Consider the following 25,464-nt stretch of genomic DNA (forward strand, 5'->3'; position numbering starts at 1 on the left):
ATTAGAAAGTGGGAGTACAAACACTTTGTCAGAAGGGAAATTCCGTGTTTGTAGAGAGAGAGAAGCGTTGCCACTGGCAGTGATTATCTTTCCCACAGAGAGGTCAGTCCAGCTCAGCCGCTCTTCATCTGTGGTTTGTGTATCGGAAGCTGTTTTTCTGGTTTCCGCCTCTGCAGCTGCTATCTGCGATAGCACAGATCGCACGACTTGGACTGCTCTTATTGCGGCGGGAGAACTTGCGCGTTGTTAAAAGGATCAAATTATGAATGGGAAAGAAAATAGACTTGTTTGCTTCGTTTAAAGTGAGTGTGGACCGAAGATGTTCTCTGAACATCAATGAATCAAGTCAGACGCTACATTTTCCCAGCAGGCTCCAATAACAGTTTGCTTTTGAAAGCTTGGAACTCGACATAACCCGTTAGCTGTGAAATGGTCACAGCTAACGTTCCTTTGTTTATTTCTGTAGGCTAACAAGCCGCTCAGCATCAGCTGCTCCTCAAGTAGCATTTGGTGTTATTAGCCGTCTAGCTTAGTTTGCCACGTATCTTAAAATGGTTGTAAACCGCCAAAGGTTCTCAGCAAAGGAAGGAAAGAAGACGGCCAGCTGGTAAACATGGATGTTAACATTGCTGGACACACAATGGCGCCTCCCCAATTATTTCCTGTTTCCTATTTGTGAGGTACACGTTGACGCATCACACTGAGATACACCACTGGCTTTTTCCCAGCATTTCTTTTTTTGTACACGGCCATTAATAGTGTTTCTTCACACCCGCTCGTGTCCTTGGCCTGTCCTGCCTCAACACCTTCCTCTGTTGTGTGGCGACAGTCTTCCTCTGTGGTGTTGTAGCTTCTACAGTGGATGAAGAAAAATATCCAGAAATCTCCAGTCCCGCAGTCCCAGCTTTATAAAGATAACATTAAATATTAAACACATTTCATGGGGAGCAAAAGCTGGATCAAATTGGCTGCGTGCTGCAAGCATCCTTTGCCTTTGTATGTCAATCTATTTACATTATGACACATCAATAGATGCATTGGTTGTTTCTGCATAATCGCTGCTGAGATAGATGCCCGAAATGCTACATTGGTCTTTGCTTACTGTTAATTTATGCTTTATGCGTGTTTATCTGAGTGTTTCGGTTGCCAGATGGATTTGTGTATTTCAAGGGTTTCTGCGTGTGTGTTTTCACTTAGTTTCGTGTGTGTGTGTGAGAGAGAGAGGATGCATGCTTATGAGCCTTTTGTGTCAAATTTGAATGTTCAGTCACGCAAATTAACCGGAGGGAACTGTGTTGTTATGAGCTGCTGCTAAACGGCCGATAGATGCTGTTTGTGTGCGTTTCAAACATCTGAAATCAGCACAAATAGTTGGCAGTGGCTGGTGAAATTGTCAGGCCATACGCATGCTGTATCGTATTTCAGTTTGTTTGTGGACGGAGCCACGGCGGAGAGAATAAAACACTCCAAAGCAGAATAAACCTCGGGGGACGCACACTATTGATAATGCTACTTTGTGAACAACAAATCCCTGTTGAAAGGAGGGTCAGTTAGCGTTAGCTGTTAGCAGCCAGTGGGCAGCACAGTGCTGCTTGGCTAAATAACTGAGCTAACATTAACGGAGGTTGCATTTAGTTACATTATCAAGCTCTATTAGTTAACAATGTGTATCTTTGCGATGGTAAATCATGAGTTTGATGTTTTTTGTGAAAAATATATATGAAACATTGAATCACATCAGATCTAAAATGTTATTCCTTCAGACAGATAAAATACTCAAGAACATCATTTCAGACCCTGTGTGTGTGTGTGCGTGTGCGTGTTTTCTCCTGCCTCCTTGCAGCGGTCGAGGCTGGGTATCTGCAGGTTATTAGTCACAGGGTGGCCAGTAACACACGAGGCAGAGAGTCGAGCCTCACACTCCTCACATAACACACTTCCATTATTGATGAGGCATATCTTGTCCTCCCACAGAACTCGGCTGTATTGATTATGTGTGTGTGTGTGTGTGTGTGTGTGTGTGTGTGTGTGTGTCTTGGAAGAGGGAGCAGCACAGAAACGAGAAAGCAGTGTATTGGAGACGCTGCAGACTCTAGTTGCTGTAACTATTGGGAGCATTGACATCTCGTACCGAAGGGACACACACATGCTCAAAGGCTGAGTGATTGGATGGAAACAGGGATTCCTGATTGACTGTGAAATGGCTTTAAATCACTTTGACGTTTTGTCATTTAACGTGAAACCTTACTGCAATATACGTCAACGGTAATGTCAATCCAAGACATTATACACATTTTAACTTGTGTTTCAAACCTAACTTCAGGGACTGAAGTAACATGAGGAAAGATGTCCTTCAGCTGGTACAGGTTTAGGCAACAAAACCACCAACAGTTAGGTTCAGGCAACAAAACCACCAACAGTTAGGTTCAGGCAACAAAACCACCAACAGTTTGGTTCTGGCAACAAAACCACCAACAGTTAGGTTCAGGCAACAAAACCACCAACAGTTAGGTTCAGGCAACAAAACCACCAACAGTTAGGTTCAGGCAACAAAACCACCAACAGTTAGGTTCAGGCAACAAAACCACCAACAGTTAGGTTCAGGCACCAAAACCACCAACAGTTAGGTTCAGGCAACAAAACCACCAACAGTTAGGTTCAGGCAACAAAACCACCAACAGTTAGGTTCAGGCAACAAAACCACCAACAGTTAGGTTCAGGCAACAAAACCACCAACAGTTAGGTTCAGGCAACAAAACCACCAACAGTTAGGTTCAGGCAACAAAACCACCAACAGTTAGGTTCAGGCAACAAAACCACCAACAGTTAGGTTTAGGCAACAAAACCACCAAGAGTTAGGTTCTGGCAACAAAACCACCAACAGTTTGGTTCTGGCAACAAAACCACCAACAGTTTGGTTCTGGCAACAAAACCACCAACAGTTTGGTTCTGGCAACAAAACCACCAACAGTTTGGTTCTGGCAACAAAACCACCAACAGTTTGGTTCTGGCAACAAAACCACCAACAGTTTGGTTCTGGCAACAAAACCACCAACTGTTAGATTTTGGCAACAAAACCACCAACAGTTTGGTTTTGGCAACAAAACCACCAACAGTTGGGTTTAGGGATGGTTGCATTTAATTTGCAACCATTCTCAAATCAGTAAAAATTAGTATTGGGAAAGTAAATTTAGTTTTTGGTGAGAAACTTGAATTCATAATTTTTTCATACCAATATAAAATAGATATTTAAAGAGGGAATAATGAAAAAATATGGTTAAAGATGAAAACGGTGTCAGTGCTTTTTAAACTACCGGTAGTCAGAAATGCTTCCATGTGATTTAAATGTCCTCTGTTTGCTTCTTAAAAGTCACCATGTTGGATCAGAGCAGAAATACTGTTTTCATGTGTTTTTTGGAAAGTAACTGACCTCCATCTGCTCATCTACATGACGCTCTGGTGATATAGATTCTGTTTAATGCCTCATCCAGAATCCCATAAAACCACAACACTGGATCAAGCAGTGCTTTGATCTCCCAGCTTTTCTAATCAATGGACACTGAGGAGTGTAATCTTCTGCAGAGCGACTGGATATTCGTTCCTATTGCGATATCTCTGCAGGGTGCACGTGGATCCCGTGACTGCCGTGAAGTCTGCTCTCGCTCACAGCCATGTAGCTTAACTCCTAATCTAGGTCACGTCTTCACATGAATGGCTCCCAGGGCGAAGCGGAGCATTGCATCCTGGAGTAAACGGTTGTGTAAGGTGGTCATGGGTGTGAAGACCAATGAAACAGAAATGTGTGTGTGTGTGTGTGTGTGTGTGTGTGTGTAGCTACAGAGTCAGGCAATCCAGAATAGTCAGAATCCAACTCTGGTTCCATACGAAGACGTTTTATGTGGTCATGCACCACCAAAATGTATTAACTATGAGATTTGACCAGTGGAATAGATTGGAACATCCTAACGCATGATAAGTTGGACTAAAATGCTAATACATGGTCAAATCAGTGATGCTGTTGCAAAAACTGAAGTTAAAATCAGTGATACTTTGTCTCCTGTCCAGTGGATGAGAGACACATTGTTTCTATTTGCTTCATATAAGTATTTTAAGCATCTTCCAGCTGGACAACATCCCAACAGGATATACAAACTTGAGTTTGGTGGTGACATTTTTCTTGTTGTGTTGGTTACCCCCCCCCCCCCACCCCCCCCGCCCCTCCCCCGTTGTGAAGCTCTCATGCTGCTGAGTGAAGCTGATGCTTCATGTGTTAAAGCTGCATTCTCTCTAGTGTCCACCAGGGGCCGACTCCTCTGGTTGTATAGAAGTCTATGAGAAAATGACTCTACTTCTCTCTTGATTTATTCCCTCAGTAAACATTGTAAACATGAGTTTATGGTTCAATCTCTAGTTTCAAGTCTTCTTCAATACGGCATGATGTTCATTTAGTACATTATGGTCCATTTAGAGTCACACAGACCATAAAGCAGGGGATGCTTTAGGGCGGGGCTACTGTGATTGACAGGCCTGTACCAGAGACGTATACGGTGTCTCTACGTCACTCCTCAGTCTGAACGCCGAACTCAAGGCTTCAAAACATCAGTCCACAAACCAACGAGAGACGTCACGATGACTTCGTCCACTTCTTGCATACCGTCTATGGAAGCTCTGCAAAGCGTTAAAACATTCAGACACTATTCTGGAGCGTTAATAAGCACGACACCAAAGGCTGAGTGATTTGGACGGCATAGACTCTCACTGAATGCCGTTCGCTCACTTTATATCATAACGTGGCAGCGAGGAAACATAAATATGGAGTCTGCGGAGACGTGTTGATCTGCTTATTTGCGAACCAGCAGTGGAGTCAAATTCTTAAAAGCCGAGATGTGCCAGTTGTCTCAAGCTCAGGTATAAAAGTGCCGACTGTGCGAGCTGCCTGGTGGATTGATTGCAGGGCGAGATATTAAATAAGCTTTTGACATAAATCCTAGAGCACTTCTTCAGTGATTATCTTAAACTTGATGAACACCGCATGCTGTGGATGCTTTTATCCAAAGCACTTTAGAGCTCCGTTAATGTACACGTTTTTGTTTTCTTTATGCCCGTTGATTCCAGTAAGGACTGAAGCTCGTAACTTATTTTTACACTGATGGGAGTTGGGAAAAGAAGTCGTACGGTTTACATTTGTTTCTAAAGTCATTGACCAGTTCTACGGCGGCTTCGTCACCTGACGTAGAAGTTTTTCTTTATTTGGATGCCATGAATCGTGAGCAGGTTGACTGATTGTATTTGTATCTGCTCCGGCAGTTTGTTATACTGCTAGTTCATTTGAAGTAGTACCAACATCTTCTATTTGATCTATCTGGCTTTTCCAATAAGCTTTGGGGATGTTGGCTTGATGGAGCGTAAAGGGAGCAATCTAAAAACAATCTATACGTGGTTTAAGAGAACACTATATTTAGCCATCAGAGAGCTCTTTCCACCACCAGACTCCATTGATAAAAACAGTGATTTTACCTCTCAGAACACAGGAGCTGCTGGTCTACCGCTGCCTCCATCGGTCTGTTGTGTGACTTTGGTGAATCCGAACTAACTCATTTAAAACACCGAAGTCACACAACAAACAAACCGATCAAGGCAGCGGTGCACCGACAACTCCTGTGTTCTGAGAGGTAGAATCACTGTTTTTATCAAAGGAGTCTGGTGGGTGAGAAGATAACATAGATATCCATCACAAAGGTCTGTCTGACAGCGAGATAAAGAGGTGAAAATACTAAATATAGCGTTCACTTAAACTGATAGAGATTCTTTTAGGAGTCTAACATACGTCCACAGCAGAACATTACTTTGTGCTGGTTCTCCACCTCAAAACATCACAACTATCCCTTTAACTCTAACCCAGGAACACTTCCTCCTTCACATTCACAGGTTGTGTCTGAGTTTAAAATAAATATATATATTTTCCTCCATGAATTTTATTTAGTGTTTTTTCCCATAAGCCACCTGGGCGAACGACAACACAAGCTGTCTGACTTTCCTCAAACTGTTGAATGACAGAAATCTGACTTCTAGGATTTCTCTTTTTATTGAAATGAAAACGGCCATAAAATGTACAACAATTGCCTCAACGCAGCGATGGACCATAAAAGTTAAATGTGCTCATATGTAGACGTGTAAACAGATGAACATATAGATAGACTGTAGTCTATTCCTCAACATGTAGAATAAAAAGACCCGACTCGGTTGAGACTGTCGGTCTATAGATGCTGCGTTTCAGCACCCAGGACAGCGCTACACACCCACATACATACCGACACACACACACACACAGAATTGAATTGTGGGCCCAACAAGACGTCAAAACTTCCTTCAGAACTCCTCCACTTGGCCCTCTTTCCTTCCCCTCCTCCCTCCCTCCCTTCTTTCCTTTCAGATTAAACTTTCAGCGGCGCTGCCGCTGCCAAATTGGACCGGAGGAAACAGGAGGATTTGCCTGCTGCTGAGTCCAGCAGGAATGTGCATAAGCCCTCCAAACAAAGGAAAGAGGAAGATTTATGAAAAACATTACCTTGTACCTTCCTGCCCACAGGCTTCAGTTTTATTTTAGCTTTTTATTGTTCGCCGTCTATGTGACCAGAGGATGATGAAGGCTGCAGTCTACAGAGTAGTTCCACTGAATGATTGGATGAGTCACTTTGGGACCATTACCCACAATGCAGCTCTATGTATGGAGTTATAATAAGAAGCTTTATTTACAGGGTGCTCCATAAGCCCCTTCAGTTTGTCCCCCGTGGGACATTATTTCTGAATTGTGCCACGAATTACACGTATGTTTATCGACTCGACAGTAAAAAGCAGTGGTGACTGAGGCCCCTTTGGCCCGGGGCCCGGAGGTTCAGTCTAAGGAGCTCATGTCCCAGTCCCAGTTACCCTCTGAGGCAGTAAACTCAACTCAGCAGATGTTTCACGTCGGTAACCAGTCGCCCACTGGTCTGAATGAGCCGGATGTTATTTTCTTAAATACCTTAAAAAGTGAAGTTATGTGTAACGATGTCTGACCTGCACCAGCTGGTGTTCATGTCCACTGTGTGATAACCACATTTTAGGGTTTGCTCTTAAAAAGTCAGATATCATGAGTCTCTTCAAATGAGTAAAAAGTAAATTTTCATCTTTCTCTTTCCTACTGTGTCTGCTCAGCTTCAGGCTACATTCACACTCAGTTGTCATTTAAAAACACAGAACCTTTGCTACGTTTACGTCCGTCGTCCACACAAACTCCTGAAACAGAGACGTTTAAAATATGACTGACGCCCAACTTCTCCTCTGATTGGTTCTCATTAGTCGTGAGGTCTCCTTCCCTGATGGAGGAGTCTATGCTTGCAGCTGTTGCACACTTAAATTCTGCATTTATATGTATTTATATTCTGCCTACGTGTGCTGGAGGGAAGCTGTTATTTGAGCACTTTGGATGGAAATCGTTTTTCTATTAAAACGCTTTCTTAAAACGGAAAAAGTAATCGTTTTAATGAAGCCTCCAAACTGCACCAATTTGTAACCACACGTTACACCAGATGAAGATCAGAGGAACGGCTGTTGAGATATATACAGACAGAGATTCTCTGCTTTACCGTTAAGTCGTTTGTGAGGATCAAATGTTGAAGTGCAGAGGGTTGTGTCGAGGGAATGAGGAGGAGCTCAGCACTAAAGACCAGAGACTCAGAGACTGAATGGGGATGGAGGAGGAAATCCAGAGCACAATCTGAGGCTGCTAGAAGAGAAACGCTGCGACTCCAGAGCTCAGTTATTCTGTCGAGAAAAACCTTCAGGCTTCTGGGTGTGATCCTGCTGAGAAGACGCACACACACACACACACACACACACACACACACACACACACTACAACGAAGGCGAGGAATAAGCACTCATCATGCATAAACTGCAAACCCTCCCCATGTACAGCCCTTCACGTTCATCCATTCTCATTTCGTTCAAACACGAAAAACAAATGAAATTGTGCAACATGCATAGACTAGACACACACACACACACACACACACACACACACACACCTGGCCTCTCCATCATCTCCCCGCTCTCCCAGAGCCGACAGTTTTACAAGACGACTAATAACATCACGTTTTCCCTGGTGGAAGAGGAAGTCGGAGAGTGTGAGAGTTCAGGTGAGGTAGAAAGAAGACGTGTGAATTCAATCTCAGGATGTGAAGAGAAGAAGCGTGTGTGTGGTGATAATTCCCCAAATAAGTAATAAATAAACCTCATCCCGGCCAATTTGTCTCCGATAAGCAGTGCCTGGAAACCCTAAACCCACCGTTAGAGAGTGCCAATTTCAGCTTCAGTTGATGCAGTTGGCGTCGCATGAAAGGTCTGCAGAGGATGCGGGGGGGGGGGGTTGCCTGGACATCAGTGGCTGATTCTCTGGCTGGAGACCTTTGACAGGCCTCTATCTCTGCCTCTCTGGTGTCACATTGCTGCCACCGCTGACGGTGTTCCTGCAGGTGATGAAAGCGACAGACGGGGAGGGAGATTGGGGGGGGGGGCTCTGCTCCGCTCCGGCAACATTCGGGCCAATCTGTCGAGATCCGGCGGGCGGCCAGGGCATCTCGCTCTCAGCGGTGCCTGCAGAGTATTTTTAGAGTGATTCAGAGGTTCCTGTCTACGACGATAATAACGCTGCAGCTCCTGCATGAAGCTCGGACGCTCTCCGTTTGAATGGAGCCACAGATAAGAAGGGAGCTGATAGGAAACAAGGGAAGAATTTAAAGGGCAGCGACACTGAGTTTTATCGCCGGAATAAGCTGCGAGTGAGCGTGCATCGATCTGAACCAAAGACGGGGAGCAGCAGTAGATCCCAGAATACCTTGCTGCAGTGTTTTACATATTAATGAGGAGATTAACGCCTTAAGATATGCAGATGTTTAGTTTCATGCACAGAGTGAATGTATGTTGACATAAAATTGTTTGTTAAATTAAAAACTATTCATGTCTGCAGAATAAATGTGCGTTAAATGTTTCATTTTCAGCAGTTGCACATTTTCATTCGTTGTCGGAGTAGAATGAAGACGTAAAAATAATAATGAACAAACGATTATCATTTAGGGATGTTACAAGAGCCGATACTTCGGGACCCTTCGAGGTCTAGAGTTCTGATACCGATACCACAACTTCCTCCGATACAGCCTGAAATGCTTGATCGGGTATCAGCGAGTATATTAATGCAGCGATCTGATGTGTTCTCATGTAATTTACGCTACACAGGAACAACAGCAACACGTGGTATTCGCCCTTCACCCGATCGCTACTACACACCTGTTCCGCTATTTCTCCCGCTGATAAAGCTACATCGTGAGCAACAAATGGCGGAGAGCTAGTTAACGTTAGCCGTTAGCTGTTAGCATCCAGTGAGCAGCACAGTCCTGCTTGGCTAAATGTTAACGGAGGTTGCATTGAGTTACATTACGATGTGTAATGTTGTAAAATGTAGCGTATCTCTTGAATTATAACTCAAGATTATATATTTACAATAACTAAGCGGTGAAATATCATTATCTGCCACCGTAGTGTTGTTTTAAAGCAGAAACGCGAGGATATCCATCACTAAGCAGAGAAAGGACAATAATGATGAACAGCACATTTAATAACTTATTTCACATTCACAGGAAAGTATAAAACATAGACAACAAAAAGCTGCCCAGACTTCAGAACAAGGACTGACTGACTTATGTGTTTGTAATAATTATGCTTTAATCCCCGAGGGAATGAGATAAAAGACAAAGCATTCGAAGCCTTGAGGATTTATGAAGCATAACATTATGAGCAGGTTACAGTCCCAGAGCTGGAGTCAGAGAGTCGCTGACCTCAGCGCTGGTGATAATACAATGATGAACAGGATTAAGAGTGGAAATACAAGTTGTAATTTACCTAAAGGGGCAGTAAGTCACGTTTTATTTCTCTGGTGCTCAGAATAACGATGTACTTGCTGTGTTTATGGAGCGGTTCATCAACGATGGTGAAGTCTCAGAGCTGTCGACTCACAGCTACGTTCTAAACACGTGAGCAGAAACTCAACAGCTTTCAGCTCATAACGTCCGTGATATCCAAACTCTCAAGTGGATGAATGTAAATGCTGATATGACACCTTTTGATATATTCTATCTCTGCACTAATTAGCTTGAGTTCTTATCTCCGTTGCAAAGACATCGACCTCATTGTTCCAGCTGCGGACGGGATGTAGATCAGTGGGATATAGATGATGATATTATGATCATAATTTGATATTCTCCTGCAGTTTTCTTTATTTCTTTAATTTGTAATTGGGTGTACATTGGTATCTTCATCGTCTTCATCTCGTCAATCATTTGTAAAGCACTTTGAATTGTTTGAATGTTGCTCTATAAATAGAAGTTCTTTGAGTCAAACCATAAAGCAGGGGATGCTTTAGGGCAGGGCTTACAGTGATTGACAGGTCTCACCAGCGACGTATACGGCGTCTCTACGTCACGCCTCCTCAGTCCAAATATGGTCACTTCCTGTTCATTGGTTGCAAAAATCCAAGATGGCGACGGCCAAAACACTTAACTCGAGGCTTCCAAACGGCAGTCCATAAACCAATGAGTGTCTCGACGCCTTCGTCCCCTTCTTATACACAGTCTGTGGTCATGACTCATCAATTAATTCATTCTGTGATTGTCTGAGCACAATTTACTCGATATGTAGATTGCAGTGTTTGCATGATGGACGTGCAGCAAAGTTCGGAGTGATTTATTTTTCTTTTTATGCAACAAATCTCAGTTTTTCCTTGATAATTTAGGCCCATTGTGTTTTGTGATGAGTTGGCGTGCAGTGTGAGCGAACAAATGAATCTCATTTCCTTGTTTGTTTTCCTGTGCGTGTTGTGCAGGTAACTCCCAGCTAGGGGCGACCATTGTGGACGCCTTAGACACCCTCTACATCATGGGTCTGCACGACGAGTTCAAGGACGGCCAGGAGTGGATCGAGCAGAACCTGGACTTCGGAGTGGTGTGTACCTAAAGCTTCCTTAAAGAGTTTGGTGGACAGAGACTCTCGAGTGGCTTTGTCTCCACTCGAGATGATTGATTACCTGCTGTGAAAAACACACACTCATCATAACTCCTCATCGAGGTCAATAGCCCAGTGCTTCATTTGGCCAATCACTCTGATAGTCTGCCCCCTGGTGATGAGTTAGCACCGAGCGGTCAGTGACAGAACAAGGGGTTTGCATTTAGTCTCTAAGTTAATCATAGATGTTTGCTGCCCCCAGATAGCAACGCACCAACAGTTGGGCTGACCGCACATCGTTTTAAGACCACCGTGATGCAGAGATGGACCCAGACGGGTACATTTGGTCCTTACACAACGTGGGCGCTGGATTGAAAATAACAACTCTGAAACTAGCAGTCACTGCGCTGCTTTACACCGTCTTTAAGATGGCCCCGAGGAGTTTATGTAGATCAGTTTTCCTTGAGAAACATGCCATCAGACCTCAGATTATACAGTATGCAGTTGTTGCTCAAGCGGGATTCAACCTCCTTTCTATCTATTTTTCTTTTGGTTAACATCCTCCTCTCTTGTCCATCAGACCTCGTTTATTTCTCTCTTTCTGTCCTCCTCTCCTATTACCAGCTTCCCTTCCTTCTGTCCATCACTTCTCTTCCCTTCTGTCATGTTTCTACTGTGGTTACGACCCTCGTCTTCATCCTAACTTACCGTTTTACTGTCGTTTTTTTTGTCTTTACTGTCGCTCCTTCCCTCTGTTTTCTTTTATAACCTCTTTGTAGTGTTTGGACGTGACCGCTTTATTGTCTTCAATCTCCGCTCTTCCATTACATTTGACAATCATATTTTTTTATCTGTCCCTCTATCCATCAACTGCGGTCCCTATTACTTCTTTTTTTATCTCTTTACCCTCTGTCCATCCTTTATCCTTTTTTCCTCCATAATTATCAGCATTTCTTGCCCTCGATCCGTTCACTCTCTCTCTCTTTCCACCCCTCCATCATCTTTTGTTCAGCTTTTATGTCTCCTGTATTCACAGCTAACTATGCTTCCCTCGTTACCTGTCCACCTCCATCCTCTCTCCTCTCCTTTGCTCTGCGTTTCCTCTTCCCTTTCCTTCCCCCCTTTTTCTCATATCTGTCTCCCTAAAAACATTCCCCTGGAATCGTTATTCTGTCCGTGCCTCCTCTGTGTTTTCTCGCCTTCTCTTTTCTTATTTTCTGTCTGACTCCTGAGCCTGTTACTCCTACTGAGGCAATCACGGGGCAGCTAGCAGGTAGGCAGGGAGGATCTAACGGTCTGACACTCGGAGGGCTAATTACCCTCAGGATCACTGTGATCGAGCTGCGAGAAAAGAGAGGGATCGGGGGAGGAATTGGGGATGGAGAACCGTGGGGGAGAGAGAGAGGATGGAGGATGAGATGGAAGGTAGAGAATGGAGAGAAGTGTGAAGGAGGAGACATCAGAGATAGAGGAAGAAATAAAGAAGACGATTAATCACAGACTGAGGAGGAAGAGGTTTGGATGGATAGACCAGGAAAGAGGTGGAGGAAGAAAGATGGAGGGGGACGCAAACGGGAGAGGAGGAAAAGACAAGGAGAAAGAGAGGGAGGGGTGATTGAACTCTCTGCTTTCTTTACTTCATTCAAAGGCTTTTAAAGGACACTTAGCCACGCATTATGATGCGAGTCTTAGAAAGAGTTCGGCAACTCAGACATTTTGCCTGAACAGTTTGAAGTAGTTTCCCTTGTTGTCCAGCAGAGGGCGCTCCTACAAATCCACATCAGCTTCACCCTTTGCCCCTTTGTTTATCGTTTATTAACTGGACCAGCTGACGCCTCGGCGGCCGCTGATCACATAACGGACAACACATAATACATGACGTAGAAACATAGAGTTAACACAGTCCAGCCAGAGACCAGGATGTAGAGTGTCAGAACCCACCGATACGTTATGCATCCATCGGGAGTATTTACCTCTCAGTAAAGTAAAGCTAATCAATACAAAAGAAACGGAGCAGAGCCGATCAAATAATCAGCAAACCAAAGCATCCGAGGAGCAGTACGTGGAAGTATTTCAGGGACACAATAAATCACAGGACTCACCTGATAGCCATCTGACCACCACACTCATCCTCAAGACCTTTGCTTGAGGCTCGTAAAAAAGTGAAGTAGGAAGATTCATACAAAGATGAAACAGAACTAGAAAAAGCATTTCCTGCTGAAAATGCGTTGGAAAGCTGAAATGAATCTCAAAAACATTGCTGAAAATAGATATCCAATTTTTTTTAAATTGCAAAAAGCTGAATAATTCAAAAAGTTGAAAGATTACAAATATGAAGTCATATCACCCCTCTCCTGAAAGAGCTGAACATTTTGATATTCGAACGGTTTCTGTAGCTTAAAAGAATTCCAGCGGTAGTGATATTTGTTGTAGTAGCAGTAGAAGTTGTAGTGGAAGTATTATTAGCAGTATAAGTATTAGCAGCATTTGAATAAGTACTAGCTGTAGCAGGAGTGATATTTGTAGTAGCAGTAGTAGTAGTAGTCGAAGTATTAGTAATTAGAAGAAGTAGTAGTATCAGTAGTCGTAGTAATAGCTGTAGTAGTGGTCGTAGTATTTTATATAACAGTAGTAGTAGTATAATAAGTAGTAGTAGTAATAGTAAAGTCAGTTTTTGAAGTAGCAGTCGTATTAATAGCTGTAGTAGTATTAGTACTGGTAGTAGCAGGAATAGCAGTATTAGCAGTTGTCGAATAAGTAATAATAGTTGTGGTAGTAATAGCAGTAGTGGTAGTAATAATATTTATGGTAGCAGTAATAGCAGTAGTAGTAATAGTAGCAACAGCAAAAGTTGAAGTAGTAGTAGTAGTAGTAATACTAGAAATATTATCAGTAGTAGTAGTTGTCGCAGTATTAGTAAGAGCATTCATTTTTTCAACAAAAAAGCCTAATTTTGAGTTGTAGATGAGATGTTATCAAACCCAGATAAAAATACACACATCCACCTGACAATTACAACAGGATTCATCAAATAGAAACGTTGGTGTGAAAATCGTGTTTCCCGAAATACCTGCAGGAGCAGCCGCTGTAATAACACAAACAATATGAGAGTCGTGCCTCGTGGAGAATTATTAAGAGCATTACAAATGCAATGACAATGACAAGGATATGAGACGATGGGGGGGCTGAATGAAGCAATAAGAGTCGGAGAGAAGAGGAGAAGCCCTTTGGTTCCACAGGAGGGGAGAGATTAGGGAGGAGGAGGCTTAACGAGCCTTAGAGGGAGGTGCGTCGCTCTGCTTATTAGCGGCCTGGTGTGACGCCTTTACACCTGCATGCATTAGGAGAAGGATCCAGCCGTTAGCTTCCTGCGACTCTCACGTTCATGACATGCCAAGACTGCTTTGGCAATACTTTCAGTGTAATACTTTCAGTGTAATTGGCAGCAAAAGTGTTATTAAGCTCGGCCCCCTCGTGAGAAATCAAAGATTTGTTCAGCCACACCCAGCGTCTGTAGTCAGAGCCGTGAAGCGGGAACAAGGGCATGGCCTGGATCTCCATGGAGGAGATTAAAGTGTGTGTGTGTGTGTGTGTGTGTGTGTGTGTGTGTGTGTGTGTGTGTGTGTGTGTGTGTGTGTGTGTGTGTGTGTGTGTGTGTGTGTGTGTGTGTGTGTGTGTGTGTGTGTGTGTGTGTGTGTGTGTGTGTGTGTGTGTCCGTCAGAGCCAGATTGACCTTTTATAGTGAGGATGTTTTTTTGTGAGGTTCACGATGTCCCGCCCTCCTTTTCAAGGATGATTCCTCCCTCTTGTGATCGTAGTGCTTTTGTCATTTGTCCTCCCGTCTGTGAAGGCATCGCTCCATCAAAAGGCCGATGGGGAAAAGGAAACGCAGCTGTTTTTAAAGCCACGTTCACCGTGCACCACTTCCAAAGATCAGATCGCTGGACTTTTCCACCCTCTTTCCGTACTACGTGACGAACGTTGCAGAAAGCGTTTCCTCGTAGTCGTGCAAGTCGATGTTGTCGCTGGTTCCCATTCATACATCCACTGTTTCCACACGTCGTTGACTATTTACAGCGCGTAACAATAACTTTGGTCTTTGTTGCAAAAGACGACATTAACGGCATGTTGTAAACTAGCCTCCAGTTAACCCAGATGACTGAATCCAGCCCACTTTGTTTAAATGTAACACTGAAAGTGAGACCGATCCACTTGACGAGGGCGGCTTCAACCACAGGTTTCTATTCTCTGTGCACGTTTGGTTTTCTTTGAGAGTGTCGTTAACCATCACAGATTAAATACAGTTTAACGTTAAAGTGTGTTAACGCACATTTTTATCGAGTGTGTGTGTGTGTGTGTGTTTCACACCGTTCATCCGCCACCTCTCCATTCAGCCCCCCACCTGCCAGCACCTCATCCAGCAGCCACACCGCTAATGAATGATTAAATAGCTGCCATGCCGGGTTGAGCCCAGCGGTGAGTCATTGTTCTCCAGTGCCCTGGTGAGCCCGCCCCCCCCCCCCCACACACACACAATTCATAATTGACAATTCATCGTCCTCAAGGGGAAAATCCACAGCTTTTTATTCCTTTTAGCTCTCGACGAGCGGATTCCGCGCATGCAAAAGAAACGTCTTTCTTATTGACGCTTCCTCTTCTGACGCTCCAGAATGGAAACGAGGTCGTAAGTTGAGGCGTCAAAGCAGTTTGACGCGCTTTTGGTGCATTTTTTTTCCCCCGTTTAATACAATGGGTGCACTTCAAACGCGCTGGCGTCAGAGCCGCAGTCGACAGCCCGATAGTGTGACGGACGCCGGGCGGTTTGTACAGTCGTGACACGAGCCGGTAGAAATAAACAACGCTGATAATCACCGACGGGAAGCCGCGCAGACAGAAACGGCTGATAAGTTGTGTTGACAGACTTGTGTTTGTACTTCTGCGTGGTGGATATCAATAGAGGAAGTAGAAAAGGTGGATGTGCTTCTCATGGGAGAGAGAGTACAATGTGCCGGAATCTTATGACTGAAGATCAGAGACAGGAACGACTGCTCTCCTATAAAACAATTTGTTTCTTAATCTAAACTTTTATTCACCTCACATCCTCCATGATTCCTCTCCGTCCTCGCGTTCTTAAATCAGGCTGTTTTACTGCTCATCTGCTCCTAAGCTCTGGATGGAAGCTTCCCCAAAAAAAGCTTTACGAGAGCGTCCCGTCGCTTCATCGCCCGTCCAACACCACGTCCTTTTACTCCTTTCAAAATAAAAGGATAAATAAATCAAGTTCCTTTTTTCATCACCAGATATTTAACCTAAACGTCTTGACACGTAGGCTCGCAGCAAACGCAGATTAGTTAAAAAGAGGTTCATGCTGACCTGAGGCTGCTGGGGTTTCTGGGTAAAGTTGCTGTGAAACCACACTAGAAACAGAGCAGCAGCAGGTTGATTATTCTTTAGATTAAAGTGGAGAAAACAGGAGATTGTGCTGAGATTCAGCCCCAATTAAGCTGTGCTTTGCAAACAGCACAATTAGGGGTGAACACCCGGCTGCAGCGTGATGGCCAGGGTGACAACTGTGGGCGTAATTAGTGTGAGAAACATGCAGAGACCTTGAGAGCGGTGTTCATCCACACGTTAGTGACTTTCAGTTCTCAGGAGGCTCAATCTGTCGGCTGTAGGTGTGCGACTACCTGACACCTGAGTAGAAGTGTTCTCTATCTGTGTAATTCAGGTTTACGGTTTACAAACCAGTCACTGAAGGAAAGAGATGACATGAGGAGCTCATAAGAAACCTTTTTCTTCTTCAGAGGATGGGATAAAACCAACAAAGTCCAAATACAAACATAAATATTAAATGAATGATTTGTTTGTGTTTTCCTATCTGATGTTTTTCCTCTCTGCTCTCTCGTTTTCCCAGAATGCCGAGGTGTCTGTGTTTGAGGTCAACATTCGTTTCATAGGAGGACTGCTGGCCGCCTACTACCTCTCTGGACAGGAAGTAAGTACTCGAAGCGATCTCTTCTTCTTTTCACCTCCTCTCATCCGTCCTCTCCTCTTCTTTTCACCTCCTCTCATCCTTCCTCTCCTCTTCTTTTTCCCCTTCTCTTATCCGTCCTCTCCTCCTCTTTTTCCTCTCCTCTCATCCGTCCTCTCCTCTTCTTTTTCCTCTCCTCTCATCCGTCCTCTCCTCCTCTTTCTCCTCTCCTCTCATCCGTCCTCTCCTCCTCTTTTTCACCTCCTCTCATCCGTCCTCTCCTCTTCTTTTTCCCCTTCTCTTATCCGTCCTCTCCTCTTCTTTTTCCTCTTCTCTCCTTCTTTTTCCCCTTCTCTTATCCGTCCTCTCCTCCTCTTTTTCCTCTCCTCTCATCCGTCCTCTCCTCCTCTTTCTCCTCTCCTCTCATCCGTCCTCTCCTCTTCTTTTTCACCTCCTCTCATCCGTCCTCTCCTCCTCTTTTTCCCCTTCTCTCATCCGTCCTCTCCTCCTCTTTTTCACCTCCTCTCATCCGTCCTCTCCTATTCTTTCTCCTCTCCTCTCATCCGTCCTCTCCTCCCCTTCTCTCATCCGTCCTCTCCTCCTCTTTTTCCTCTCCTCTCATCCATCCTTTCCTCTGTTCCCATTAGAGCCAGCAGCCATATTTGGGCTCTTGGTAGAGGAGCTGGTGGAAGTTGAATCTCTTGTTCTCTCCATCCCGTCCTCTCTTCTTTCATGCCCAGCTGAGCAGTGCAATGGGAGCAAATATTAGTTCAGTGCTCCGCCCACATGCACTGTGCTCTCCACTACAGCGCTGTGTGGTTTCTACGAGTACCGACAGAGGAGTCAAAATACCGCCTGAAAACACATTTAATGATTTCCGCCAACACGGAATGTCTTAATGCAGCGCGAGAATCTCATCAGGGAATGGGATTCATACTCAGAACATCTGAGAGACTGTGAGGAGGTCGTGTGGAGAGACTTGTAATAGGCAGACAGAAATAGACAAGTAGAGCCAGGAAGAGTTCTGAGAAAGAGCAAATGCAACTGGGTCTGATTCTCTTCATCCTCTTTTTAAAGAATTCATTAAACTCCCTCTTTGATCCCAAATAATTCCTTTGCTTTAGTGCTGTTTATTGTATGTATTGTGTTTTAACCAACCTGTGAAGCTCTCTGTGGACCATAAATAAGATTATTATTATTATTTAACCCCGTTTACAGCTTCGTACCTTTGGTTCAGATCTGCGTTAGACGTTGAGGTTTGTTTTTGGGGTTTAAAATAACTGATTAGTCGTCATTCAGCTTCAGTTCACACGAGTGAAGCGGAGTCAATAATAGAGAGGTATTTTCTTTCCATTCGTGATTCATATAAAAAAAGCTCATTAGAAATCGCACACTTGAACGGTGTTTCCTAGGAAACAGGAATATTCTGACAATCAAGATGCGAAATGACTTTATTTATTAAGTTCAGAAGAGACGCAACTGTTCCTGAAGAAAATAATCATAAATGATTATTTCCATTCTCACAGTAGCTTCAATGTTCAGAGATCATCTTTATAAACGTTCACCTCATCAGGTGATGTAACAGAGAACTTAGTGCTCATCTGTAGGTGGATAAAAGATAAAAAACACGAAAAGCTGATCTAATCACCCACTAGTGAGTCTCACTCCCACAGATAACAATAACAATAACAATAATAATAATCATGATAACGCACCTGAAGTTGGAAACAAAGCTGTGGTTGTGGGTTGACTTTCTCAAACTGAATACTTTAAAGCAAAACTTCTTCTCGCTCCACAAAAAAAAAAGTGAATTAAACTCTTCGGAGCCCAGTCGTGCAGTAATAGAAGCAGTGGATGGAGGGGAAAATGAGGGAGATAGAGGGAGGGAGGAAGAGAGGGAGGGAGGCGATAAGAAGGGAGGGAGAGAGGAAGGGAGGGAGAGGAAGTTAGGGAGAGAGAGGGAGAGAGGGGAGGGAGGTAGGAAGGGAGGGAGAGAGAGAGGGGGAGAGAGGAAGTTAGAAAGAGAAGGGGAGAGGAAGTTAGGGAAGGAGAGAGAGAGGGAGAGAGGAAGGGAGGGAGAGAGGGGAGGGAGGTAGGAAGGGAGGGAGAGAGGGGAGGGAGGTAGGAAGGGAGGGAGAGAGAGAGGGGGAGAGAGGAAGTTAGAAAGAGAAGGGGAGAGGAAGTTAGGGAAGGAGAGAGGGAGGGAGAGAGAGGGAGAGAGGGGAGGGAGGTAGGGAGATAGGAAGGGAGGGAGGAAGAGCGGAGGGTGTGAAGGTGATGCTCACAGATGGAGAGATGGGAGTGGAGGATGAGGATGATGAACGAGGGGGGAGGCAGACTCATTCCTCACCCCCCATCGGACGTGTCCTTGAGCAAGGCACTTAACCCCTCGACTGCTGCAGCAGAACAGATGGTTAACTGACCGGGCAGCTCCCTGAGGGGGGAGACATGTGTGAATATGAGAGAGAGAGACTTTATCAGCCTCTTTCTCAGTCGGGTGTTTGAGGGAGGAGCTCAGTGGCAAAGAGAGGGGAGGGTAGAAAACAAACAAGAGAAGAAGAAGAGCTGGTTTAGGACATTAGTGTCCAAGAAGACTGAAAGGAAACAGGAGGAGATGAGACAACATGAAAGAGAAACTAAGAGAGACGTGAAGAAGAGGTCAACAAGGAAGAAGATACAGAAATAAACATGTCAAGAAAGATGATTAAGATAGATAATGTGAGATAATTAAGCATAACTAACGATTCTCAAGCTGACGAACCAGAGCAGCTGCTCTCACGTCTCTCAAACACTTCATCTCATTGAGTTATTTCCACCTGCTGCTGTTCGTCCTCGTATTCACCTTTCTCATTAGCTTCAGTGGAGATGAACATGCTGACTAGTGCTGCATGCAGATGGTTAGCGTGTTCGTCCTCGTTGTTGTTTGGCTGATTGTGATAAGATGTGAGTGGAACCAGAATAACAGCCATGAAGTCACTGAAACACGTGCTGAACAGAAACACAACACACGAAGAGAAAACTGTGATGAGGAGAAAACGAGGAGGAGATCAGCATTCAGGAGGAGGAGGAGGAGATCAGCATTCAGGAGGAGGAGGAGGAGGAGATCAGCATTCAGCAGCAGGAGGAGGAAGAGGAGGAGGAGGAGACCAGCATTCAGGAGGAGTGTTGGATTGTGTTTACTCCTCTGTCTGTCTCCGGCTTCGTTCCTTTAGTGTCTTCTGCTCCGTCTTCTGCTCCGATCACCTCTCTTTTCTCCCTCATTTCTAGTTTGTATTTGTTCATCTTGTCCTCTCCTCCTTCCTTTCCTCTCATCTGCGCTCATTATCTCTTCCCTCTTGTCTCCTTTTCTTTTTAATCTTTCTTCCTCGTCTCCGTTCTCATCTCTCCTTCCTATTAATTTCACTTTCTCCTAATTACCCTTCTTTCTTCATTTCCTCTCTTTGCCCTCCTTTTTAAGTCTCCTTCCCTCCTTTCTCTCTCTACTTCCTCTCTCTTCTCTTTACCTCGGAGGCTTCTTCGTCTTTCTCAGATGTCCACAACACGTTTCCTTTCTTGCTGTTTGTTTCCTCCTTTCTTAAAAGCCGCTCCTCTCTTTCATCTCTTCTCCTTTTCCTTTTTTTATTTACTTCACGTCATCTCTCCAGGACATCCTTTAATCCTTCACCTCCTTTGAATCTCCTCATCTCCCCGCACTCTCCTCTCCCCGAGAGCTCCACCACTGCTCGTCCTTTTCCTCGCTCACACTGGTTTGTGTCTCATGTCCTCTGGTCTTTTATCCTTGAAGCTCCTCCTCTTTTGGACGGTGTCAGCGACAGCTGAGGCAGGAGGTGTAACGGCTTCTGGTTGTGCGTCTGCTCTCGTGAACTCGATTTCTCAGGAACATCTGTAGGAATGCTCTAGTTTGGCGTTCGGTGTCTTTCTCTTCTGCCAAACAGCTGCAGCTCATGAGCACACCGGCGTGTTTACCTCCCCTCTCCTTTTTGAGCAGCTTTCGTCGCCGTGTTTCCACATTTAGTTGTTGTTCTCTCTGCAGCCTGACACACTTTCTCAGGTTGTTACAACAAATGTGATGCTGAAGCTCAGAGGACGTCAGGCTGCAGCACAGCGTCCTGTTCACAGACCGCTAATCTGTCCGTTAAGTGGATTATATTCATACACACTACATGTGTCACTCTGTTGAACACAAGTCTCCCTCTTCACATGTGTGCTGCATTCAGCACCACAGACAATATTTCATACATTTATGTGAAGCTCGTGCAGGAAGTTCATCCTGAACATCTTTAGCCGAGCTCAGCACGAAACTGGAAGAACCTGTGTTCTGTTAAAGGTGAAACCGCTCACATTACAACAACTACAAAGTTGTTTTGTTGACAGAGTTCGTTGGATTTTGTCCGTTCTGAAATGTTAAGAAACAGACGGTTAGAGTTTCTGCTTCAGCAGCTTTTATTTTGCCAACATTGTCAAAACCAGCTCAGACAGGCAGCTCTCGGATTTTGTGACTTTGGCCTTTACAGTGGCCTGACGTTTGCACACACCTGGTGTAAAGGTTTCTTCTTCTGGCTAACATACATTATGCATGGAGGAGGAGGAGGAGGGAAAAGAAAACTGCATTACTTTCTTCTCCTTGTTCCTTGAAAGAAAGGAGGACTACTGGAACCACGGGGAGGATTGGAGCGAGGAACAGCAGATTGCACAGAGAAAGGAGAAGAAGGTCACGAGAGCAAACCGAGCTCTGTAATGTAGGATAATGGGATGAGGAGGTCGCAGAGAAAGGCTGCAGACTCCACGGGCATAAACACCGCCGTGGACGGACAACAGGAGGGATTGGAAGGAGATAAAGAGATTGGACAATGACGGAATTGGAACAGTAAATGAAGAGGAGGGAGGGGTGGAGATAATGATGGCGGTGGGTGAAGGATAACCGGAGAGGAAATTAGAGGGAGAGTAGAACAGAAGGAAGGCCAAGGAGGGAGGAGTAGTGGAAAGAAGTGGGAGGCAGAGACAAAGGGACCGTGAGAGATGGAGAGGCAGAGAACAGAAATGCAAAGAGATGGAGGTGAAAGTGTTGTGATAAAGGACAAGAACACACCTTCTGTTCCTGCCACGAAGTGTGATTTGCAGCCTCTCTCCTGTTCTTTTTTCACACTCCTCTCACATTTTTGTCAGTCTCACTCCTTCATTCTCTCAATTTTGCCCCCCTGTGTTTCTTTTACACTTTACTTTGAGGAGTGAAGTAGAGACGCCGTATGCGTCTCTGGTAGAGACCTGTCAATCAGCGTGTAGCCCCGCCCTAAAGCATCCCCTGCTTTATGGTCTGTGTGACTCTAAATGGACCATAATGTACTAAATGAACATCATGCTGTATTGAAGAAGACTTGAAACTAGAGATTGAGACATAAACTCATGTTTACTGAGGTAATACATCAAGAGACAAGGAGTCATCTTCTCATAGACTTCTATACAACCAGAGGAGTCGCCCCCTGGTGGACATTAGAGAGAATGCAGCTTTAACATGAAGCAGAACCTTCAGTTTGCCGCCTGGTTCTGTGGTATAGAGCTCGGCTATCTGTAGTCCGTGGATGTATTTGACAACATACACAGGTTTGATCTCACCAGGGAGCTTTTGATTCCCTCTCGGGTTTTTTTTTGTCAAACGCTGAACCTGTCAAACAAATCCAGGGCGTCGCTCGCTCTCCGTCTGACTGACTTCGCCACCGCTGCCCAGCAGGAAGGCACAGCGACACACACCGGATGAAAGGACGGAAGTTGGACCGGCTAGCGTCGCCGTCACTATGAATTTTGAGAGATGCAACACATTTCACAATTCGAGACGGTGCAAACATGTGAGGAGATGAATTCGCTGAGCAGAGCAAGTCAAAGAGATAAAGAATAATGTTGAAAATATCATTTCATCCTGACAGCAATTTGATGCTTTCCACTCAGGATCCAGCAGGTTTGTAAATGGAGTCAAAATGTAAACAAATAGATTCTCTTTAGTCACCAGTTTTGAACAGAGAGGGTTTACAGAATAAAAAGCTTGTTAGAACGTCCTCATGTTGTCTCGTCTAACTGGCTGTGCTTGCTGTTAATGTGCAGTGTGCAGAATAGTTGTAAGAGTGAACAAATCAGTTGTGACCAGGCGGAAACATCCGGGTCTGAAAAGTGAAGCTGACGCTGAAATGTGTTAAAGCTGCATTCTCTCTAGTGACCACCAGGGGGCGACTCCTCTGGTTGTATAGAAGTCTATGAGAAATTTTAATTTCATCTCAGCATTATGAATTCCACTCTGCAAGCAAAGGGCCTCATAGAGACCTGAGGAACATTACAAACTATCTTAATTCAAACTGTAACGGTTTGATTCGAGCACGTTGCTGAAGTCGCACGGGGAGAAGACGAGGTTCAAAAGGCCAAATGAGATGAAGTCACAGAGGTGTGGAGAAGAGGACGGAAGGAAGAGTGAGAGGTTTTATAGATGACGAGCACAAAGATGTGGGGGAATGGACCGTGCTCCTAATACGGGAATAAAAAAGATGTAGAGAGTTAAGTTAATGAGGGAGAGACGAGAGGGACGTAGGTTTGTGTTGCAGTCGTTCTACTGGGAAAAAATGTAAAACTTTAACGCCTCGTAATCACAACGTCCGACTGCAGAAACTCCACATCCACGATTTCTTTCGTGGATGTCCCACATTTAGATTTGACTTTCAACAGATTCAGCTTTGTTCTATTTGATTCTTTTAGTGCCGTTGGTCCCAGCAGGAGTCAAACCTCTCACCCCGGCTGGGTTAACGTCACGCTTTCACCACCAGGGCCACAAAAAGCAGCCGGCATCTTAAGTCTGCTGTCCCAACCAAACAGACGAGCCTCGAGGCTCCGCTGATCCTGAACGAGGGAGAGAGAATGCAGAAGAGATTAATGCGAGAAGAGAAAAATGGGCTGTGGACAGAGCGACTAATGGAGGAATAAAGAAAAGAGAGATGAGCAGGAAAAGGCACAAGAGAAGAAGAAGCACAGGGCTCAATGAACACTGCATTAGACAATATATTTTGGACAAACTATGTGAAGGCGTCACGGTACGAGTTAAAATTGGTCAATAATATCGTCCCAGCTTGTGTTTGTGCGTTCTCAAATGTGTTGTCTAACCGTCCCAAAAGTGTGTGTGTGTGTGTGTGTGTGTTCGTTCACTGAGGGCGTGTTCGCTCACTGATCGATTCCGAAGTGTGCTGTAATGCATTTTAAAAGGCTGAACACTAAAGCTGTCAGAGCTGGAGGGAGAGTGATGGAGAGAAGTCGGGGAACGCCAGACAATGAGCCGTCTGAGCTAGTTCTCCTCCGTCTCCTCCTCCTCCTCCTCCTCCTCCTCCTCCTCCTCCTCCTCCTCCTCCTCCTCCTCCCTAAAGGATTCTCTCTCTGCCTCAGAGCTTTAGTATCTCGTCGTCCCGTCTTCTTGCTCCAGTAGATGTGATGTAAACGGGACAGACGCTCTCGGGCCTCGTGGTTATTTTGCTGCAGTGATTTGGAGGAACGGGACTCAAACCTCGCTTTGTTTTGTAGATAATTTAACTGTGGAGCGTTCCACAAGTTGCTAGAAAAGACTGGAAGTAACTGTGAAGAATGCAAAATAAGGATGTGCTGCAGGAGCTACCAAGTGTTTTTAGTTATTTCTGTTAAAAAACCTGGAGCTGCAACCAGAATATGAGATTTTTAGTAGCATATTAAATTTTTTTAAACATTTCTTCTCCTGTGAATCCCAATGAGACGGTCTTTGTCTTCTTCGTCGTTTTTATGCTGTTATGACTTGTACATTTCTGTGGCGCTGCCTGCAGCCTATTGTTTCATATCGTCTTGAGTTTGTGTACACGAGTGAATAGTGTTGCTTCGTGTGATCATGCTCCGTACATACTAACGAGATCAGGAAGATGTTCCGGCTCTCATTAAAGCAGACGGGCTCTGTGCCCTCCTCGCCGTCTCTCAGCAGGTTTACTTCCTTTCACGACCGACGATTTCCCTCTCTGGGGATGAAGGCAGCGGAGGAAGACTATATCATCGATAGATAGATGTACACTTTATACATAACATACACCGTAGAGTCTCCTCCGATGGCTCGTTTGGAACCCGTCCCCCGCTTGATGACATCAGCGGTCGGATTGCCAATAAAAACATTGTGGACGTTTCTTAGCGGGGCGGCAGACGGGACAGAAATCAATGGAGGGGTTTAAGATGATTGGACAGGACCACACACACACACACACACACACACACACACACACACAGGAGATGGTCCATGCAGGCGGTTCTGCTGAGTGAAGCCAAAGCTTCATGTCTTAAAGCTGCATTCTCTCTAATGTCCACCAGGGGGCGACTCCTCTGGTTGTATAGAAGTCTATGAGAAAATGACTCTACTTCTCTCTTGATTTATTCCCTCAGTAAACATTGTAAACATGAGTTTATGTCTCAAT

General features: G+C 44.7%; 1 protein-coding gene across 3 annotated transcripts in view; it reads left to right on the forward strand.

Annotated features, from left to right (window-relative positions):
- Positions 1-25,464, forward strand: part of man1a2 (mannosidase, alpha, class 1A, member 2) — a 78,088-nt gene that overhangs the window by 34,270 nt on the left and 18,354 nt on the right. For all 3 annotated transcript variants that reach the window (XR_013772300.1, XR_013772301.1, XM_079277206.1), the window contains exons 5-6: positions 10,919-11,037; positions 16,952-17,032. Coding sequence is in view for 1 of the 3 variants with exons in the window: in XM_079277206.1 (XP_079133332.1) it covers positions 10,919-11,037; positions 16,952-17,032 (200 nt within the window). In the remaining 2 variants the exon portion in view is untranslated. The remainder of the gene's footprint in view (positions 1-10,918; positions 11,038-16,951; positions 17,033-25,464) is intronic.

The sequence above is a fragment of the Melanostigma gelatinosum genome (assembly GCF_949748355.1).
Source record: "Melanostigma gelatinosum genome assembly, chromosome: 10".
Taxonomy (NCBI): domain Eukaryota; kingdom Metazoa; phylum Chordata; class Actinopteri; order Perciformes; family Zoarcidae; genus Melanostigma; species Melanostigma gelatinosum.